This window comes from Pipistrellus kuhlii, unplaced genomic scaffold (assembly GCF_014108245.1).
Source record: "Pipistrellus kuhlii isolate mPipKuh1 unplaced genomic scaffold, mPipKuh1.p scaffold_m20_p_3, whole genome shotgun sequence".
Taxonomy (NCBI): domain Eukaryota; kingdom Metazoa; phylum Chordata; class Mammalia; order Chiroptera; family Vespertilionidae; genus Pipistrellus; species Pipistrellus kuhlii.
In genome coordinates this window covers 27,970,924-27,991,345 of record NW_023425529.1, presented here as the reverse complement: position 1 = coordinate 27,991,345, position 20,422 = coordinate 27,970,924, and the positions used below count along the sequence as shown (strand labels likewise).

Below are 20,422 nucleotides of genomic sequence, written 5' to 3'. Positions count from 1 at the left end.
CAAGATTCATCCATGTTGTCGCATGTGGCAAAATTGCCTTCCTTTTTAAGGCTGAATATTATTTCTATACCGCATTACTTTATTCATCCATCCACTGATGAACATTTAGGCTGTTTTCACATCTTATTCTGAATAATGCTGCAATGAACATGAGTATGCAAGTATCTCTTTGAGATTCTGCTTTGAATTTTTTGGATACCCAGAAGTGTGATTGCTAGATCATATGGTAGTTCTATTTAAAAAATTTTGAGGAACCTCTATACTGTTTTTGATAGCAGTTGCACCATTTTATATTCCCATGAACAGTATACAAAGTTTCCATTTCTCTACATCCTTGTCAACACTTGGAATCTTTTGGGTGTTTTTTTTAAATGATAGTCTTCCTAACAGGTGTGATTGATTCATCATTGTAAATGACTCATTATGGTTTTTATTTGCATCTCTCTGATGGTCAGAGATTTTGAGCATTTTTTCATATACCTATTGGCCAATTGTGTGTGTGTGTGTGTTTTTTGAGAAATGTCTATTTAAGTACTTTGCTCACTTTTTTCCCCCAACTACTCATTTTTTATTTCATTCCCCCAACCCTCATTTTAGCAATGATCAGCTTGTTCTCCATATCTATGGTTCTGTTTGTATTATATTAATTTGTTTTGTTTTTATAGATTCCATTTATAAGTGAAATCATATATTTGTATTTGACTTATTTAACTTAGCATAATACCCTCTAGGTCCATCCACATTGTCAATAATGGCAAGGATATTCATATATAAAATATTATTTCTATGAAAATTCATATATATATATAATTGAAAGATATATATATATATATATATATATATATATATATATATATATCACCTCTTCCTTATCCATTCATCTATTGATAGACATCCATGTTGCTTCCATATTTAGCTAATACTAGTAATGCTGCGATGAACATAGGGGTAAATATTTATTTTTTAATTAGTGTTTTTTTGTGTTGTTTTTAATAAATACTCAGAAATGGAATTGCTGGATCATAAGGCAGCAACCCTTTTAATTTTTTGAGGAAGCTCCATAGTATCTTCCATAGTGGCCACACTAATTTACAATCCCACTAACAGTGCACAAGGGTTTCCTTTTCTCCACATCCTCTCCAGCACTTATTTGTTGATTTACTGATGATTGCCAATCTGACAGATATGAGGTGATATCTCATTGTGATTTTTAACTTGCATTTCTCAAATGATTAGTGATGTTGAGCACCTTTTCATATGTCTATTGGCCATGCATATGACTTCTTTGAAGAAATGTCTATTCAGGTCCTCTGCCAATTTTCAAACTGGGTTAGTTGGTGTTTTTGTTTGTTATTGAACTATAGAAGTTCCTCATGTATTTTGAATATTTACCCCTTATCAGATATATGGTTTGGAATATTTCCTCTCATTCAACAGGTTACCATTTCACTCTGTGAATTTCTTTGCTGTGCAGAAGCTTTTTAGTATGATATAAATCCACTTGTCTATTTTTTCTGTTGTTGCCTCTGCTTTTTGGTGTCCTATCCAAGAAATCATTGCCAAGACCAATATCATGAAACTCCAAGATTTTCTTCTAGGAGTTTTACAGTTTTAGGCTTTATGTTTAAGTCTTCACTCCATGTTGATTTTTGTAGATGGTATATAATAAGGGTTCAACTTCATTCTTTAATGTGTGGATATCTAGTTTTTCCAACACCATTTGTTGAAAAGACTATTGTTTCCCATTGTGTATCCTTGGCACATTAGTCAGAGATAAGCTGACCATATAAGCATGGGTAGCTTCATCCTCTTCTCTTGGTCTCTATGTCTGTCTTTAGACCAGTATCATACTGTTTTGATTATTATAGTTTTATATTTTGAAACCAGGAAGTGTGATACCTTAAGATTTGTTTTTTCTCAAGATTGTTTTGACTATTTCAGGTGCTTTTTGGTTCCATATGAACAATAGGATTGTTTTTCTCTATTGCTGTAAAAATGCAGTTAGGATTTGATAGGGATTACGTTAAATATGTTAGTTGCTTTGTGTAGTCTGAACATTTTACCACACTATTAAGTCTTCTAATCCATGAATATTGAATGTATTTCCATTTATTTATGTCTTCTTTGATTTTTTTCATCAATGTTTTGTAGTTTTCATTTTACAAGCCTTTACCTCATTTGTTAAGTTTAGTCCTAAGTATTTTGTTTGTTTAGATGCTATACTAAATGGGAATTTTTTTTCCCAGGTTTCTTTTCAGCTATTGAATAATTTATAGAAATGCAACTAATTTTTATGTGTTCATTTGTATGATATAAAATTGTTGAATTTGTTTATTAGTTTTAACAAGTTTATTCTGGGGTCTTTTGGGTTTTCTATATGTAAAACCATGTTATCTGCAAACAGAGATGACTTTACTTTTCCAATGTGAATGCCTTTGTCTTTTCTAATTGCTCTACGTAGGGCTTCAGTACCATGTTGCATGGGAGAGGTAAGAATGGGCATGCCTGCCTTATTTCTGAAGCTTTTAGTCTTTCACCATTGAGTATGATGCTAGCTTTTCATAAATAGCCTTTATGATCTTGAGGTAGTTTCCTTCTATTTCTAGTTTTTTGAATACGTAGTTTTATTATGAAACAGTGTTGAATCTTATGAAATGTGGGTTTTTTTGGTATCAATTTAGGTGTTATTGTGATATTTTTTCTTCATTTTGTTAATGTGTTGCACATTAATTATTTTTGAATGTTGAGTCATTATTGCATCAAAGGATAAATCTCACTTGATCATGGTATATAACATCTTTTTAATGTACTGTTGAAATTGGTTTGCCATTATTTTGTTGAGGATTTTTACATGTATACTCATCAAGGATATTGGCCTGTAGTGGGGTATGAGTGTGTGTGTGTGTGTGTATGTGTGTGTAGTGGTTTTCGGTGTCAGGATAATTCTCTCCTCATAAAATAAATCGGTAAGTTGTCCTTCCTCTTCAATTTTTTGAAAGAGCTTCAAAGCTTTGCATTAATATTTAAATGTTTGGCAGATTCACTAGTGAAGACATCTGGTCCTGGACTTTTCTTTGTTGGGAGGTTTCTGAATATTGTTTCAGCCTCTTTACTAGTTATTGGCCTGTTCAGATATTCTGTTTCTTCTTGATTCAGTGTTGGTTAAGTTGTATGTTTCTAGGAACTTATTTATTTCTTCAGGGTGATTCAATTTGTTGGTATATAATTGTTCATAGTAGTCTTTTATGATAGTTTCCCCTACTGTGGCATCGTTTGTAATGTCTCCTCTTCCATTTCATATTTTACTTGAGTATTCTCTTTTACAAAGTCTAGCCAAAGATTTGTTAATTTTGTTTATCTTTTTTTTTTCAAGAAACAAACTCAATTTCACTGATTTTTTAAGATTGTTTTTCTTTTTTGTTTACTTCTGCTCTAATTTATATTATTTCCTTCCTTGTGCTAAATTTAAACTTTGTTTTTTCTTATTTTTCTAGTTTCTTGAGAAATAATCTAAGCTCTCAAGAGTCCATTATCTTCTCAATGAAAGCAAAATGACTATAAGGACCAATAGAATTCCATACTTAATAATATTAATTTTTAAAAACTATATTTTATTGATTTTTTACAGAGAGAAAGGGAGAGAGATAGAGAGCTAGAAAAGTCGATGAGAGAGAAACATCGACCACCCCCTACTGGGGATGTGCCCGCAACCAATGTACATGCCCTTGACCGGGACCTTTCAGTCTACAGACCAACGCTCTACCACTGAGCCAAACTGGTTTCGGCAATAATATTAAAATTTTAATGGTTTGTATGTATTTGCATATTAAGACAATACATTTTATGTACTTTATAAATCATAACAATCTTAGAAATAGATTTTAAAAATGAGATAGAGACATCTATTAAAAATATTTAATAGCCGGTCATTATGGCTTAGTGGTTGAGCATCGACCCATAAACCAATAAGTCACAGGTTCTATTCCCAGTCAGGGCACATACATGGTCCCCAATAGGGATTGTTCAGGAGGCAGCTAATCAATGATTCTCTTCATCATTGATGTTTTTATTCTTCTTCCTTCCTCTCTCCCTAAAAATCAATAAAAACATTTTTAAAAAATTTAATAGCTGTTGAACCACGGAAGAATTTTCTTTTATTGAGATTTTTATTATCACAGTAAGAGGTAAATAATTAGCTTTGAGTGTGTGTTTTTAAATTCAGCAGCTCTCCTTGCTAACATGTTAATGCTAAATCTTGATTACTACTCCTGTCAAGTCTGAGTCTCCCACAGATTTTGGCATCCAAATAGATTTTAGTTTCAGACCACAACCCTCTAAATGAAGAATATCTCTTCTCTTTCTTGCATTCCCACAACTAACTCACTAGCATGTCAGATATGATCTATCCTCAAAATATAGTTTGAATCCAACCATTTTTTTCCACATTTACAGTGATCACCTTGATTTATGTCACATCTCTCACCTGGACTATTACAATAGTTCTTAACTCAATGTTTTTGTTTTGCTTTTTTACCATGACCCAGTAAATAGTTTATATTTTAAGCACTTACACACACACACACACACACACAGCTGAAACAAAAATGTTAAAGGAATATTACTTACTCTTATTATATGCCATACACACTATTTCATATACCATGTTCCCCCAAAAATAAGATATCCCCTGAAAATAAGACAGCGCAACTTTGGGAGAAAAAATTAACATAAGACACGGTCTTATTTTCAGGGAAACAGAGTATATTTGGGTCATAATTCACTAAGTTGATTTCAGAATCTCTAACTGGCAATCTATTATTGAAAAATTTCTTCTCACTAGTCCACTGCTTTAAATCTTGCCCTCTATAGACAATTTTCTACCCAGCAGCCAGAATAATCTTTCAAAACACAAGTTATATTACTTCTCTGTTTACAACCCTACTAGAGGCATGATGCACAAAATTTGTGCAAGGGTAGGCCTCCCTTCCCCCAGCTGGCGGCACTGGCTTCCCTCTGGCTGCCAACACCCAAGACCCAGACTTCCCTCTAGCTGCTGGCACTAGGGATTTCCTCCAGCTGTTGGCCCTGCCCCCTGCCCACACCTTCCTTGATCTGGCACTGCCCTCATCTGCTGCCACTCCTCCTCCCCCCCTCGATTGATCTCCCTACTGGCTCCCTCTGTGGAGCGATCCTGGGGCAATGGCAGGCCCCTCCAACCAATCACAGTGCATGTCAGTGTGATCATCCAGATGGTCGTTCTGCTGTTCAGCCACTTGGTCAATTTGCATATTATGCTTTTATTATTATAGATGATGCCTTCCCATCCACTCAGAATACAATCTCCACTCCTAAACATGAACTGAAAGGCTGTGGACCTGACTCCTGACTACCTCTCTGGCCTCATCTCCTACCACTGCTCAGAACTCACTGCACCTCAGTCATGCTGGCCTCTCACCGATGTTCAAATATACAATCTTAGTACAACCTCAGTTAGTTCCTCTGCCTCAAACACTGTTGAGATCTTTACATAGCTCACTCTCTCATTTCATTCAGCTTTCCACTCAGTCGATCACTCCACAGACAGGGCTTTCCTAGCCGTTTTTCTAAAATTAGGTTCTCCTGCCCCTGCCATTCTTGGTCTTCATATCCTGCTTTAATTTACTTCATATCAACCTGACATTGCAGTATATAATTATATGTTTATTTGTTCATCATCTGTGTCCTTCAATAGATGTTTCATGGAGGCAGAGATTTCTGTCTCATTTCCTATAATTCCCTAGTACCTATGCGGGAGAGACAAGGCAACAGAGTCAGGCAAAGAGCTGACACTTTGATGTTGTACATGCTTTTCAAACCAAACCTTTTGAAACACCTCTTCCTCTCCCCTCCCCCACTGTCTCACCTTGACTCTTGGGCATGTGCTCTGACTGGGAATTGAACCATGACCTCCCAGTTCACAGGTTGACACTCATAAACACTGAGCCACATTAGTCGGGCTTGACCCTCAATTCTTTCCATACCTCAGCTCTGGAGCCTAGTTATCTTTTATCAGAATGGAAGCCTTCTCTTCCTAAGTTTATAGCCCATGAATGTTACCTTTAAAAATATTTCCAACCTCATCTAAAGAAAATTTTCTTATTCTCGCAAATTTCTCTACCCATTTTCCCGTGCATAGTGAAGACACATAGCCAAGTCATTTAGTATGTGTTTATATGATTTTGTGTATTTTAAATTAGGTCTAGAAGTCAGGGGCTAAATCTTTCTTACATTTATAAATAGTATTTTCCCCACTGCTAGGTTTCCATATATTTTTAATGAACATTATATCAAAGTTTAGCAAGTAGATAGTGGAAGATTAATAGTTGCAAGAATGTGGGTTTTGAAGCTGAACATATCTAGATCTGATCCCAATTATCACTTAATCCTACCTGGGTAACCTTGGGACATTATCAAACCTCTCTGGAGATAAAATACAGGTCAAATTCTTAGCACTACATCCAACACAGTAAGCTTTCAACAAATTCCACCTACTATTATTATAACTGGGTTTCTTGTGTGTCTAATAGATAATACAGAAGATTCACATATTCAGAGATAACTCAAGTAGCAGAGACCCCTTTCAAAATAGTTCTTTGTTGCTAAACAGAAGAATTTCAATGCTCCCTTTTAGAGAGACAGTATCTGGGTAAGGAAGTTGCATATTTCCATAACCCAAAGCTTTACCACTAAGGGGAAGTCTTGGCTCACTGCTTCTTAGGAAAAGCAGAAGATTATTTTCTTGAGAGTTCTTTCTGGTATTATTATCTCTGGCATCTAGTTTCCTTATTTAGAGGGAAGAAAATAGTTTTTCTTCTGGGTATTTTTTAAAGCAACCTTGGCCTCTAATGACTCTTTTTTTTTTTTTTTTTTTTTTTTTTTTTTTTTTTACTTTATTAAAATTCAGTATATACCCATGTTCATTCATTCCTTTGAAAAGCACTTCTTAAGGGAACACTTAGTATGGTACTAGCAGCTATAAAAACAGAGGTCAACAAAAGATATAGTCACTGCCCTTGTTATTAGTACATGTGTTTTACAAACTACAAATTTCAAGAATTTCCCCATAATCATAAGAATTAAGGTCAGAGAAAGGGTTAGCTGATAAATTATTTTATATTTAGAGCCCTTTATTTCCCAGACTCTTCACCTGATATTTAATTTCCTAAGTGCCCAATGTGATGCATTGCATCCTAAGGTGGAACATGAAGCCCAATGGGATAGGAGTCAATAGACCCAGCATTAGGTTCTTCCATTAATAGATCTTCCTGTGGATTTTCCATTAATTCTCAGACCTTGATCAATTCACTTTATATCCTTATGCCTTGGTCTTGTGTAAAATGATGAGATTTTACTAAATGGTCTCTAAAGCCCCTATGGTTAAAAGAATTCTATATTCTGTAATTCCAAATTCCTTCTCTAAAGAAAATAACTCATTATACTGCTTTTCCACAAATTTTAAAGTCCACTATTTGCAATTTTTAACATATTAGTCAATTTTACACTATTTCATAACTTGAGATTGTCAGACAAAATGTCTTCCCTGAAAATGTATTATCTGAAATCAATACATAGTACTTAGGGGAAAAAATGAACTGAAGGCTATGGCATAATTACAAAGGTGTCAGGTTCATAAAAAATGGGTTTCTTATACATAAATGATTGTCACCTGGAAAAATATTCCTTTCTGAAATAAAAATATTGCAGCCCAAATCTCTTCAAAATCTCCATCAACTTGACAAACTCTTTATCAAGAGATTCTTTGTGGTTTCCCAAGCTCTTCAGCATTAATATGCAAATATTTAGTTTCTCTTCCATGGTATATTTGTATTCCTACAAGGAAAATCACAAAACAAACTCCACTATTTCAGTATTAAATATAAACATGATAGAGGCAATATGTAATGCTGTGGCCATTCTCCTTTCAATAGTATTTCCTGTTATTGGACCCTAAAATTCTAATTGAACACATACTAATTTTTAATTGCACAAAGACTGATTATCCTCTAGGTTGATTATCTTAATTTAACAAGTATATATTGGGTACTTATCAAGTGCATTAAATTGAATTTCATTTGTTTTTCTTACGAATGTGGGTTCCTGATCATTTCACCATTCATCCCAATTGCTTTAGAATTCCATGGGACAAGGGAATGCAATAAAATCAATCTCTCTTGATTAGCATTTTCAAAAGCAACTTTTTAAAAACAGGTGAAGGGGTTGAAATTAACATTCCAGAGTTTCCTTCTTGCTTTAGCTTAATTTAGGGGCTAATGCACGATAATAGTTGTCTGGCAATCAAGAAGTAGAGATAATAAGTGATAGATAAATTAAGGAGATTTAAATGATTCTTTCCTAACTGAACTGGAAATGCCTATCTAAGAAGCTCATGGTTTTCCAATGTTCTGTAAATATTAGGAATTAATAAAAACTGTCAGAATATCAGGAATCAGATTCTTTTGCACACTAACCATTCTACCAAAGTCAGAGAATTTTAATAAGCCAATGTTAAGTGTCTTAGACTAGCCAATTCTCCCAAGAATTCAAATAAAATACACTTTCATTAAGTCATCTTATTTAGTCTTTGTTTCTCCAACATATAACACGTATCTCCAAACTCATTCACTCACTCATTTTTTCCTCATCCTCAAAGACTTTATCCTAACCGTCACACTCATCCTCACCCACATATCTACATTTATACACCCCCCTACCCAGACATACACTCTACACACAACATCAGACTGAGATAGTAGAAGACTCCAATAATGCCTGATATGGTACTCTACACAGTATTACTTGGGTTTCAAAGGTACAAGGGAAACCAGGAAAATCACAAAATACAGAACACTTACAGTAAGCATGTCCTCCCACATTCCTTTCACAGTAATTTCTGGACTAGTTACCCACTGGAGAGGGCTGTCAATGAGGGTTTCCACTTCAGAAATGTCTTCATGCTGAAAAAGAGTTTCACATCTTCAACTAGAAATTCAGGGGGAAGACATATGCTATTACATAAGAACTAATGTAGACCAAAGTTCTATTACAGGGTAACCCAGAGAAAGTTCCTTCTCAACTAAGGCCACTGAATGACTTGCCTTTACCCCAGGCCGTTGCCATGTGTAGATGCTATCTCTCATCAGGTTCTCTATCCATGCTGAACATGCAGAAATAGAACCATTTTTTTCAGCAAAACCTACCCATTTTTATCTTCCTAATAGAAGGAAACAAGCATTTTTGCGGATTTTTTTTTTCATTTGTCAAACTAAATACTACCTACCATACATGCTAGGTACTGTGGAAGGGACTTGAAATAGCAACACAAAGATTCTCTACTTTCTCTGACCATCTAGAGTTTCCAGTCACATATCAAAATGAAGAAAGAGGTGTTAGCCATTAGCTAGAAGGAAACTGTTCAATAGATACCATGTCTTCAGCCCTTTGATATTAAAGATTAAACTGTAGGAAAACTATGCTCAAGCAATCCATATCCAATGGTCAGTTAGTCCTGATTGACTCAGGACTAGAAGATCAACTTCAGAGATGCTTGAGGGAAAAAAAATCTTCTCTTACATAGTAGGATGATTTGGGAGCTTAACAACACACACATATGCTTGTGCTCAGCAAACAGTTTGCAGGTCAGTTGTTTGCAGACGTTCCTAGTCAGTGAAACCCCATGATAGGCATATGCTATGTAATACCAGCTTCAGGAGAGTAGCTGTGAATGCCACTCCCTTCTGCTCGGGTTCTCTCAGTGACAGCAGCATGTCTTGGTCCATCACTGTGTCCAGAGATGACAAGCTGATTAAACTGCACTGCTGCTCAGTTTCAGTATTCTGGAACAATTGCCAAAATGTTTATGACTCTTATCATTCTAATAATGAATATTTTTATTTTATAAAAATCATACCCAGGACTCAATGTAATTGTCCCCATTCTAAATAGCCTTATGGGCCAAAACCGGTTTGGCTCAATGGATAGAGCATCAGTCTGTGGACTGAAAGGTCCCAGGTTCGATTCTGGTCAATGGCATGTACCTTGGTTGCGGGCACATCCCCAGTAGGGGGTGTGCAAGAGGCAGCTGATCAATGATTCTCTCATCGATGTTTCTAATTCTCTATCCTTCTCTCTTCCTCTCTGTAAAAAAATCAATAAAATGTATTAAAAAAAAAAAAGAAGAAGAAGAAAGAGCTATGGCAGAAACCAGTTTGGCTCAGTGGATAGAGCATTGTCCTGCAGATTGAAAGGCCCCAGGTTTAATTCCGGTCAAAGGCATGTACCTTGGTTTTGGGCACATCCCCAGTAGGGGGTGTGCAAGAGGCAGCTGATCAATGATTCTCTCATCAATGTTTCTAATTCTCTATCTTTCTCTCTTCCTCTCTGTAAAAAAATCAATAAAATATATTTTAAAAATAAATAGCCTTATGGAATCCTCCTATGTCCCCCCAAAAAACAGTTTTTACATTTTCTCCTTGGTATGATTTTAACTTATCATTTATTTGTTCTTTTTTAAAAAATATATATTTTATCCATTTTTTACAGAGAGGAAGGGAGAGAGATAGTTAGAAACATCAATGAGAAAGAAACATCGAAAGGCTGCCTCCTGCACACCCCCTTACTGGGGATGTGCCCGCAACCAAGGTACATGCCCTTAACCAGAATCGAACCTGGGACCCTTCAGTCTGCAGGCTGACACTCTACCCACTGAGCCAAACTGGTTTTGGCCATTTATTTGTTCTTAAGAAAGTTCCATTTATCCCATGGATAACATTTAGATGTGGTGATATAAACTGCTATGGCTCTAATTTTATGAAAATAAGGGAATGCAAAGAAATTCACACACAAAAAATGTTGGGATGGGGAGCTCAATAAAGCCTACTAAAAACAGGTTGATTTCTTCTGTTTTCCTTCAATGTACAGAAGACAGTCTCAGATAATGTCCCACAAAGGCTATTTCTTATACTTCTCTCAAAGTCTCTGTCTCTTATCATGTGCTTGATAGATGACAATAGTTCATTTAACTCTCTTCTTGTTGGGAAAAGGTCAGAGGGCTCTTATTTCCAGGTTCTAATTAAAAGCAAACTTCTTCACCCATCCGTGGGGTATACCTGTGAGTCAGGACTTTGCCAGCTGTTTAACCCCAGTTGAGAAGTATAGAACTTCACAAGCTGCCATCCTGACACTGTCTTCCTCTCAGAGGGCCGAGGATGAAACACACTGCTGGGGCAGGTTTGCCATCATTTCACTCAGTCTGGCAGTTTGGCTTGGTTTCAAAACCGCAGTAAGATGATGAGTATTTGAAACAATGTCAGGAAAGCACAGCCCTCGGCAGAATGTCCAAGGCTGCCTGAGACGGCATCAGAGGAAGGCAGCATATGTTGCCCCTTCATCCTTGGCAGGAGACATTCAAACAGTGTTTGCCCCAAAGACATTCTTCCTCTCCTTTCAAGGTCATAGCACAGCTGTCAACAGGAGGACATTCTGACATAGCCATTGTCTACACACATGGAGAGACCATTAAAGTGGTGAAAAGCAAGCAATTTGATAATAAATCATTTCCTAACATAATAAGCACAAAACTGCAGAGTGTAAAAGAGTGGAAATATAGCAAAGGGTGGGGGGTGTCCCAATATTTAATTCTCCAAAAGGCTTTTGATTGTTTCCTACCACGTTGTAAAGAATTGAGCCTACCTAACAAAGGAGTTTTTTTTTTTTTTTAAAGTAATAATTCATTTTGCTATTTAGAAATTAGTTGGGCCATAGCCGGATTGGCTCAGTGGATAGAGTGTCAGCCTGCAGGCCACAGGGTCCCAGGTTCGATTCCAGTCAAGAACATATACCTTGGTTGCAGGCTCCTCCCCAGCCTGGGCCCTGGTCAGGGTTCATGCAGGAGACAACTAATCAATGTGTCTCTCTCACATTAATTTTTCTCTCTGTGTCTTTCCCTCTCTTTCTTCCACTCTCCCTAAAAATCAATGGAAAAATACACTCAGTGGAGGATTAACAAAAAAACAAAACAAAACAATAATTAGCCAGGAGGAGAGGGGTAACAGGGTAGGGGGGAAATGGGAGATATCTGTAATACTATTAACAATAAAGCATATACTTAAAAATAAATAAAAATTAGCCAAAAATATAAAATGCTAATTTCTGTTCAGAATGTAATCATCACTGTCAATAAATTGGCTTGGTTCAATTACATCCTAACGCAAAGAAACTGCATGCTGTTGCTGAGAACTCTATGTGTGGTAGACATGCTGTGAGGGACAAGGCAGACACAGAAAAGGAGCTCATGAATCTCTACTGCTACCTTTAAGACCCCAGGCTAAGGAACATGTATTGAGTTTGTCCTGAAAAATACAAGAAAATAAAGATTTCTGAAATCCAGATTCACTGAATGCACAGTTCCAAAACTGCTTGCCAGTTTTCAGCCATAACTCCAAGAGGTCCGCTCCAGGCTGAGACGTTAGACTTGGATTCCAAAAACAATCAGCAGGTTCCCCTCAAAACGTCACAGGTGCTTTTCCTCAAGCTCTGGACCTTCACTTCATAGCAAGTTATCACATGTGGCGATGGTTTTTTTTAAAGCTTTCCATTGATGGTAGTGCCTACCTCTGCAGACTGAGCAAGAATGAGTTCACAATGTAAAGATTTTTCTCCTTCAGAGATGGTGCTCTTATGTTCTTCACTAACATCCAACTGGATCCCATTCCTTGAAAAACAAATAAGAAAAAGAACAGTAATCCCATCTGGTTAGATGTGCCTCCAACATTATGTTTTCTTCTACATACATATATATATATATATATATATATATATATATATATATATATATATATAAGCTTTTTATTGATTTTAGAGAGAGGGGGGAGAGAGAAACATCTATTGGCTGCCTCTCACATGTACCCTAATTGGGAACTGAATCTGCAACCTAGGCATGTACGTTGACTGGGAACCAAACAGGCCACCTTTTGGTGCATGGGACCAATTGAGCTATACCCACCAGGGCCCTAACATTATGTCTTGAGTCAGCAGATTAGAATTTATTTATGACCAAACAATCAGTAAGCCTCCACGTGTACTTAGGATTGCATAAGGTACTTAGGAATAGAGGGACAAGGAGAGTCTCTGCCCAGACTAGGAGCCGCACAGATGCTGCGCAGATTAGTGATGCTAGGTGGTTGCAAACAAGTAGGCCACACTTTTAAAAGCATGTTTAATTTTAATTAATTTATTTTTATTTTTATGAATTGGAACCAATAGTTAAAAATTAGAGCCTCGCTGGTGTGACTCAGTGATTGAACACTGATCCATGAACCAGGAGGTTGTGGTTTAACTCCCAGTCAGGGCACATGCTCTGGTTGTGGGCTTGATCCCTAGTGAGGGACATGCAGGAAGCGGCCTATTGATGTTGATAGTTCTTTCATCGATGTTTCTTTCTCTCCCTCTCCCTTCCTTTCTTTCTAAAATCAATACAAATACATATTTTAAAAATTAGCAAGTTTCACTAAAAACCCAGATTTCTGGCTTTCTTAAAAACAAACACAGAAGATGTGGCCATACTGGATGCATATATTCTTGATGTAACAATTAGCGAGAGCTAAGCAGAGCTGCGCCCTCTGCCTTTGTTGAGGTAATGCACTTATCTCATCGGTAACTCTCATGACGTAAGTGTGTGCACTCACACCACTGGCTTTACTCTAGTTGTCTTCGGACTCCTGGACTAGATTATACAGATTAGACAACAAATGCTTATAATATAAGGTGATTTATGTTAGAAATGAGATAAAAAAACATGCACTTAAAAGGGTTACTTTGATCTCAAGGTAGGAGAAAACCAAGGGAAGGTCATGAAAAACTTGTGAAGAAGTTCTGTTGGAAAAAAGCAGAGAAAATGCCACTTACCAAAGCACAGAGGAAAAGAATGTGGCACATTCAAGAACTGCAGATAGCCGGGACCGGTTTGGCTCAGTGGATAGAGCATCGGCCTGGGAACTGAAAGGTCCCGGGTTCGATTCCGGTCAAGGGCATGTACCTTGGTTGCGGGCGCATCCCCAGTGGGGGGTGTGCAAGAGGCAGCTGATCGATGATTCTCTCTCATTGATGTTTCTAACTCTCTATCCCTCTCTCTTCCTCTCTGTGAAAAATCAATAAAATATATTAAAAAAAAAAAAAGAACTGCAGATAGCTCAGTAGCCCAATGATGAGGGATAGGGGCATGGGAGAGGAGGGATTGCTGTGTACTACTTACATGATGAGTTCCTGTTGCAAGTGCTGTAACTCATAAGCCAGTTTGTTTTTTTCCCCTCGTAAATTCTGGAATCACATACAACATTAGGCTGTACTTGCCATTCCAGTGGGGAAATTACATTTAACAACCCACCTTGCAAGCTCTGAGATTATTATGGTATACCTCTATAATGTTTCCATATTCTACAATGGTTGACTTAAGTTCTTCTATACTTAAATCCTTCTGAAAAGTAGAAGAGAAAATTAATAGCTAATAAATGCATGAGTCCACCAAATCATGTTTAATAAAATAATTATCAATCTGAGCCACACAAAAATTATAATGCCCAATGAGATGAACTCTTCTGTCAATCGTATTATTTAAAAACTGAACCAATCTGCGTTTGTGATTAAAGCCACACAAAAAGTATGGGGTAACCAGGCAGCTGTATCTAACTGGTGACAATATGTTCTGTGTCAGCCTAGTCCAATGGAACAAAACCCTAAAAAACAAATCTTAAGTTCAAGTCAAAATTATATTTATTATCATTATACACTTAAAAAAATTAGTCTTTAACTGAAAATGACTAATGAATTATTAAGGCATCCAATTTTACCCAACTCACATGGTATCTCTATTAAAATCACAGTATTGTACTGGAAGACCAGAGTACAGGCAGTGTCTGACCTACAATTGTATCCCATGATCAGCATGGTGCCTGGGATGTACAAATTGCCCAAAATGCCTATGAATGCTGGGGAGGAGTGCACAGTAGTGAAAAGATCAGAGGTATGAAGGAAGTGAGCCACCACTACCACCTCAATGTCACTGTGTGTCAGTATCTGGGTCAATGTCTATAAGCCATCAATATCTTTTTTGAAATGTCAAAACATGAATGGAAAGGAAGATAAATATTGCTCTTTGCCTCCTTATCTTGAAATGTGGAAGGTTATTAACTTAGGGTTATGTCCTTCTTATGTCACTATAACCAGAATCACTACTCCTTGTTACCAGGTAGATTATAGATCATAGGATACAAGGATAAAGAGAATATCTATCTGATCAAACCAGGAAGAAAATAACTTAGGGATATTTTTTTCTTCCCCAAAATGAATGCCTGCACACACATTTGTGTTGTTATGAATTAAGATTGCATCGTTGTATCTAGCCATTGACTAATAAATTGGCACACTCATATTAGTTGTGTATATTAATAAACACCACCAGAATTTAGAGAGGATATGATGAAACTTATACATACTAGATAGATAAGTCAGTATTCTTTATTCAACAGGATATCTTTTGAGAAGTTTATAAAGAAAATCTAACATTCTGGAAAGAATATTAGAATCAGATATTTTAATAGGAGTGAAGGTACACAAATGATCATTTCCTTTCTGATTTGAAGAGAGCTAGCCAATCCCACAGGACTACATGGGAAGGGACAGACCAACCTTCTGCAAACTTGCATCTTTATTAAGCAAAGTGTTCTCATACATGCGTAACTCCATCTGCAAACAAACAAAGTTAGTAAAGGCCGCTGGGATTTTGCTTTGGTAAAGGACAGTGCCACAGAATCGTTTCAATAGGGAGACATGTTTCTGAAACACTTTTAATGTGCATATTGTTTTCACTTTTTTTAAAAATATATTTTATTGATTTTTCACAGAAAGGAGGAGAGAGGGATAGAGAGTTAGAAACATTGATGAGAGAGAATCATCGATTAGCTGCCTCTTGCACACCCCCTACTGGGGATGTGCCCGCAACCACCCTTGACTGGAATCGAACCCGGGACCTTTCAGTCCAAAGGCCGACGCTCTACCACTGAGCCAAACCGGTCCCAGCTGTTTTCACTTTTTAAAAAATATATATATTTTATTGATTTTTTTACAGAGAGGAAGGGAGAGGGATAGAGAGCTAGAAACATCGATGCGAGAGAAACATCGACCAGCTGCCTCCTGCACACCACCTACTGGGGGTGTGCCTGCAACCAATGTACATGCCCTTGACCAGAATCGCACCTGGGACCTTTCAGTCTGCAGACTGACACTCTATCCATTGAGCCAAACCGGTTTCGGCTGGTTTTAACTTTTTAAAGAACTTTCACATTAGCCTCAATACCATCAGGCATCAGACCCTGTTGGGAACAACTCTGCTTTGGGGGGTCAGCCCTGCACAGCGACTCATACATGGTGATTAAGATCTATTTTCATAGTCAGCCAGCCTGAGGGTTAACTCTTCCCACAAATGGGCAACAGCATTCAAAACTCAACTACGCAGGAGGGTACACATAACCCACACAAGAGATATTCCGAGAGCACCTAGCTCAGGTGATCAGAAGACTGCCACTGAGTCCAAGACACCTATATCATAAAGCCATCATAATACATTTGAGAGACATAGTCAGTAAAACCTCAGACATTTCTCTTAGAATTTTTTTTTTCTGATATATTTCTTGGCACAAGAGAAAAAAGAAACAAATGTGACTACATTAAAAAAATAAATAAGTAAAAAAAGAAGCTTCTGCACAGCAAAGGAAACCAACAAAATGAAAAGACAACTCACCAAATGGGAGAACATATTCACCAATGATACAACTAATAAGGGATTACTCTACAAAATTTATAAAGAACTTATAAAACTCCACCAAAAGACTCAAATGGTCCAATTAAAAAATGAACAAAGGACCTGAATAGACACTTCTCCAATGTGTACATGCAGATGGCTAATAGAGATATGAAAAAGTGCTCAGCATCAGTAATCATCAGAGAGATGCAAATTAAAACCACAATGAGATGTCACCCCACACCTGTCGGAATGGCTATTATCAATAAATCAACAAACAATGTGCTGGCAAGGATGTGGAGAAAAGGAAACCACTATTGATAGGAATGCAAATTGGTGCAGTCCTTGAGGAAAACAGTATAGAGTTTCGCAAAAAATTAAAAATGGAACTGTCTAGTGACCCAGTGATTCTGTTTGTGGGAATATATCCAAAGAAATATGAAACACTATTTTGAAAGAATATACGAACCCCTATGTTCATGGCAATGTTATTTATAATAGCCAAGGTTTGGACACAACCCACAGGTCCAACAGTAGATAAGGGGACAAAAAGCCCATGGTACATTGGCACAATGGAATACTACTCAACCATAAACAAGAAGGATATCTTACCTTTTGTGGCCACATGAATAGATCTGGACAGTATTGTGCTAAGTAAAATAAGCCAGTTAGAGAAAAACAAATACCATACGATCTCAGTTCTATGTGGAATCCAATAAACAAAATAAGAACAAAATAGAAACAGACCCACATAGACAAAGAACAGACTGACAGCTCTCAGAGGGGAGGGTGTTTTGGGGATTGGTGAAAAAGGTAAAGGAATTAAGCATTAAAAAAAAAACAAAAACAGATATAGACAACAGTGTGGTTATTACCAGAGGGAGGAGGAGATGAGCAAAGGAGGATATATGGTGGTGAAAGAGACTTGACTTTAGATGTTGAGTGCATGCTGCAGTATGCAGATGTGGTATAGACTTGTATACTTGCAACATGTCTAATTTTATTAACCAATGTCACCGCAATAAAGTCAATAAAAAATAAAACTGGTTTTGATGATGGTTGCACAACTCTGTGAGCATACTAAAAAAACACTGACTTGTACATTTTAAGTGGGTGGATTTAATGGAGTGTATATTATTTATCCATAAAGCTGTTACATAAAAAAAATAGAGATAGCCCTTTATATAATTCAGACATCGTGAGGAGTACACATTTTAAAGTTCATTGTAGCAATGAGTCACGTACACCTTTATAGAGTAGTGTTAGCTTGAGGGAAGAAAATGTTTTACCAGTATTTGGGGAATGCTTACTTGGTGCTCCATCCCAGTTTTAGACAATTCCTCAATATTTTTTTCCAATGTATATATATCCAGAATATTTTTGGTATTCTGATGTAAAAAAAAAAAAAAAAAAAAAAAGATAGTATTTTTTTATTTAGTCCAAACATAAAAAATAAGAGACCATCTTAAAGTCTTTTTTAGGAAGAAGTATTTTCATATCATTCATTTTAAGCTAAGGGACAAAACTTTAGATTTTGTCCCTTAGCTTAAAATAAGCTAAGGGACAAAAAATAGTATGAGCCTTTTAACAGGATATCTAGGAAGCCCCTTATTATCTTACATTCCACCACAGACACTCACTCCCTAGTTCACACCTTCTTCACTTGTCATTATCAATAACTGTGGCTCTTGCATTATATTGACTGGGCTATTTTGCTTACATTTGTCTCCTGGGCATCTAGAATGGTGCCTAGCACACAGAGATATCCCAAAGAATATGTGTTGAATGAATGAATGAATAAATGGATTATAAATGGATTAATGAATGTGAATACCCAAACCATTGTGCTGTCACTCTTCACAATGCATCAGATTTTTGCCTCCTAAAGGAATCTTAGCTAGCAGTGACATTGATGTGCCTTTTCTAATGGAAATCAGTCATTGCAATGCTATGAAGGGTTCCAAATCTCCTTCCTCCCATCTTAATTCTAAACTGGCTTTGGTACAATTCTTTGATGTTAATCAATCATCTTATATATGAGAAGAAAAGCATCTTACCTTGGGAGCTTAACTGTAAAGTACTAGTTTTTGTAGCTATACCATGTCTGAATCTAATGTAGGGTTTCTTTTCAATCTTTAGTTGTTGTTTTTTTTTAATCCACCAAGAAATCTTTTAATGTTTACTTGGTCCATATTTTAGTTAACTCTCCAGATTGTTGTTCATCATAGTTTAATAACTAATAAATTTTTATAAAGCCCCAATTTTAAAATGTGCATAACACTTGCCATTCAAAATGTACCTACATAAAATTTCTCTCCAAAACAGTAACTTACTAGTAGTTTTGTTACCCATTCTTTCATTGCTTTAATTCTGTTGCTTAAAAATATATATTGCATAGAATTATTCATTTTTTAGAAATTTTACTAATATGTCCTATCATATATGAGGTACATTATAATTAAATAAAAGGGTTCACATGCATTATCTTAATCTATAAAATAACTGAAGGAATAGGTATTATTAACTCAAAAAAGATAAATGTTTTTTCCAAGGTCAGACTTTCAGTGAATTTAAGATCTGGGTCTTAGATTCAAGACATTTGCCACCTAGTTCAGTAGAATAATAACAGAAAGATATTAGATAATTTCTACACTTTCCTTCTTGATTTGTATAGTTTTTAGATGGGTTAATTTCACTTCGACTTAAATCTGAATGTTTAAAACCTCATTTCTTCCATGGATATATACAAAGGTAATAAGATACTTCTGTCCAGACATGAAAATCTTATCCACTCTCCTTCATTTGTCCTTTGACAAAGCAACCTGGTTTTTGGCCCACAGGAGTTTGAATACTCACATAATTTCTATTTAACCCAGGGTCAGGACCCATGAGTGATTGATTCAATAAGTTTATTTGTGCCCATGTTTAATGATTTTAACATACCTCCTCTTGAAGAGTCCGAATCTTAAGAATCAGAGCCCGGTTTTCTGCCTCCTGATTCATTAAAAGAAAAGTAATTTAAAAATATTTTAGAAGTTTTGAAAATACCACATATTTACCTCCAAGATTATTGACATTCTTTCCCTTTATTAGTTTTAAACATGGCATTGACATATTACAAATGAGCCTAGCCTGAAAATACTTTCAACATGGGCTTAAGTCTTTGGCTAACAGTTTCTAGGAATCTGTGAGAAGTCATTCTTCTTCTTGACTTAATCTGTGACATTAGAAAGGAAAGACTAAAAACCAAAAAGGAAGCATCTGGCTTCTTTTCCTGCTACTAATGCCATCCACTTATGACAGGTAATGTGAACTCATCTATTGAAATAGGTAATGTGAACTCATCTATTTAAACAGCACTTTGGAATCTCAAAGAGATCTAGCTTTCTACTTGAAGCTGTTGATATTCCCATAGTCAACATTACCATAACATATGATTATAAAAAATATATTTTTTAATTAAGAACCCCAAATTCAGAACCCTCAGAAGAAAAAAAGTATTCCTGGACAAAATAAATGCTAAAATATTAGTAATCAACATACTAGTATGGTAGGGTAAATACTAATTGGTATGGTAGGATAATTTGATAT

At 36.3% G+C, this 20,422-nt stretch overlaps 1 protein-coding gene across 1 annotated transcript in view; it reads right to left on the bottom strand.

Annotated features, from left to right (window-relative positions):
- IRAG2 (inositol 1,4,5-triphosphate receptor associated 2) overlaps positions 1-20,422 on the bottom strand; it is an 83,321-nt gene that overhangs the window by 48,154 nt on the left and 14,745 nt on the right. The window contains exons 6-14 of the mRNA XM_036455507.1: positions 19,775-19,825; positions 18,142-18,219; positions 15,721-15,777; positions 14,450-14,509; positions 14,288-14,352; positions 12,649-12,748; positions 9,738-9,872; positions 8,892-8,993; positions 7,706-7,869 (exon numbers count right to left, since the gene is read on the bottom strand). Coding sequence (XP_036311400.1) covers positions 7,706-7,869; positions 8,892-8,993; positions 9,738-9,872; positions 12,649-12,748; positions 14,288-14,352; positions 14,450-14,509; positions 15,721-15,777; positions 18,142-18,219; positions 19,775-19,825 — 812 coding nt within the window. The remainder of the gene's footprint in view (positions 1-7,705; positions 7,870-8,891; positions 8,994-9,737; positions 9,873-12,648; positions 12,749-14,287; positions 14,353-14,449; positions 14,510-15,720; positions 15,778-18,141; positions 18,220-19,774; positions 19,826-20,422) is intronic.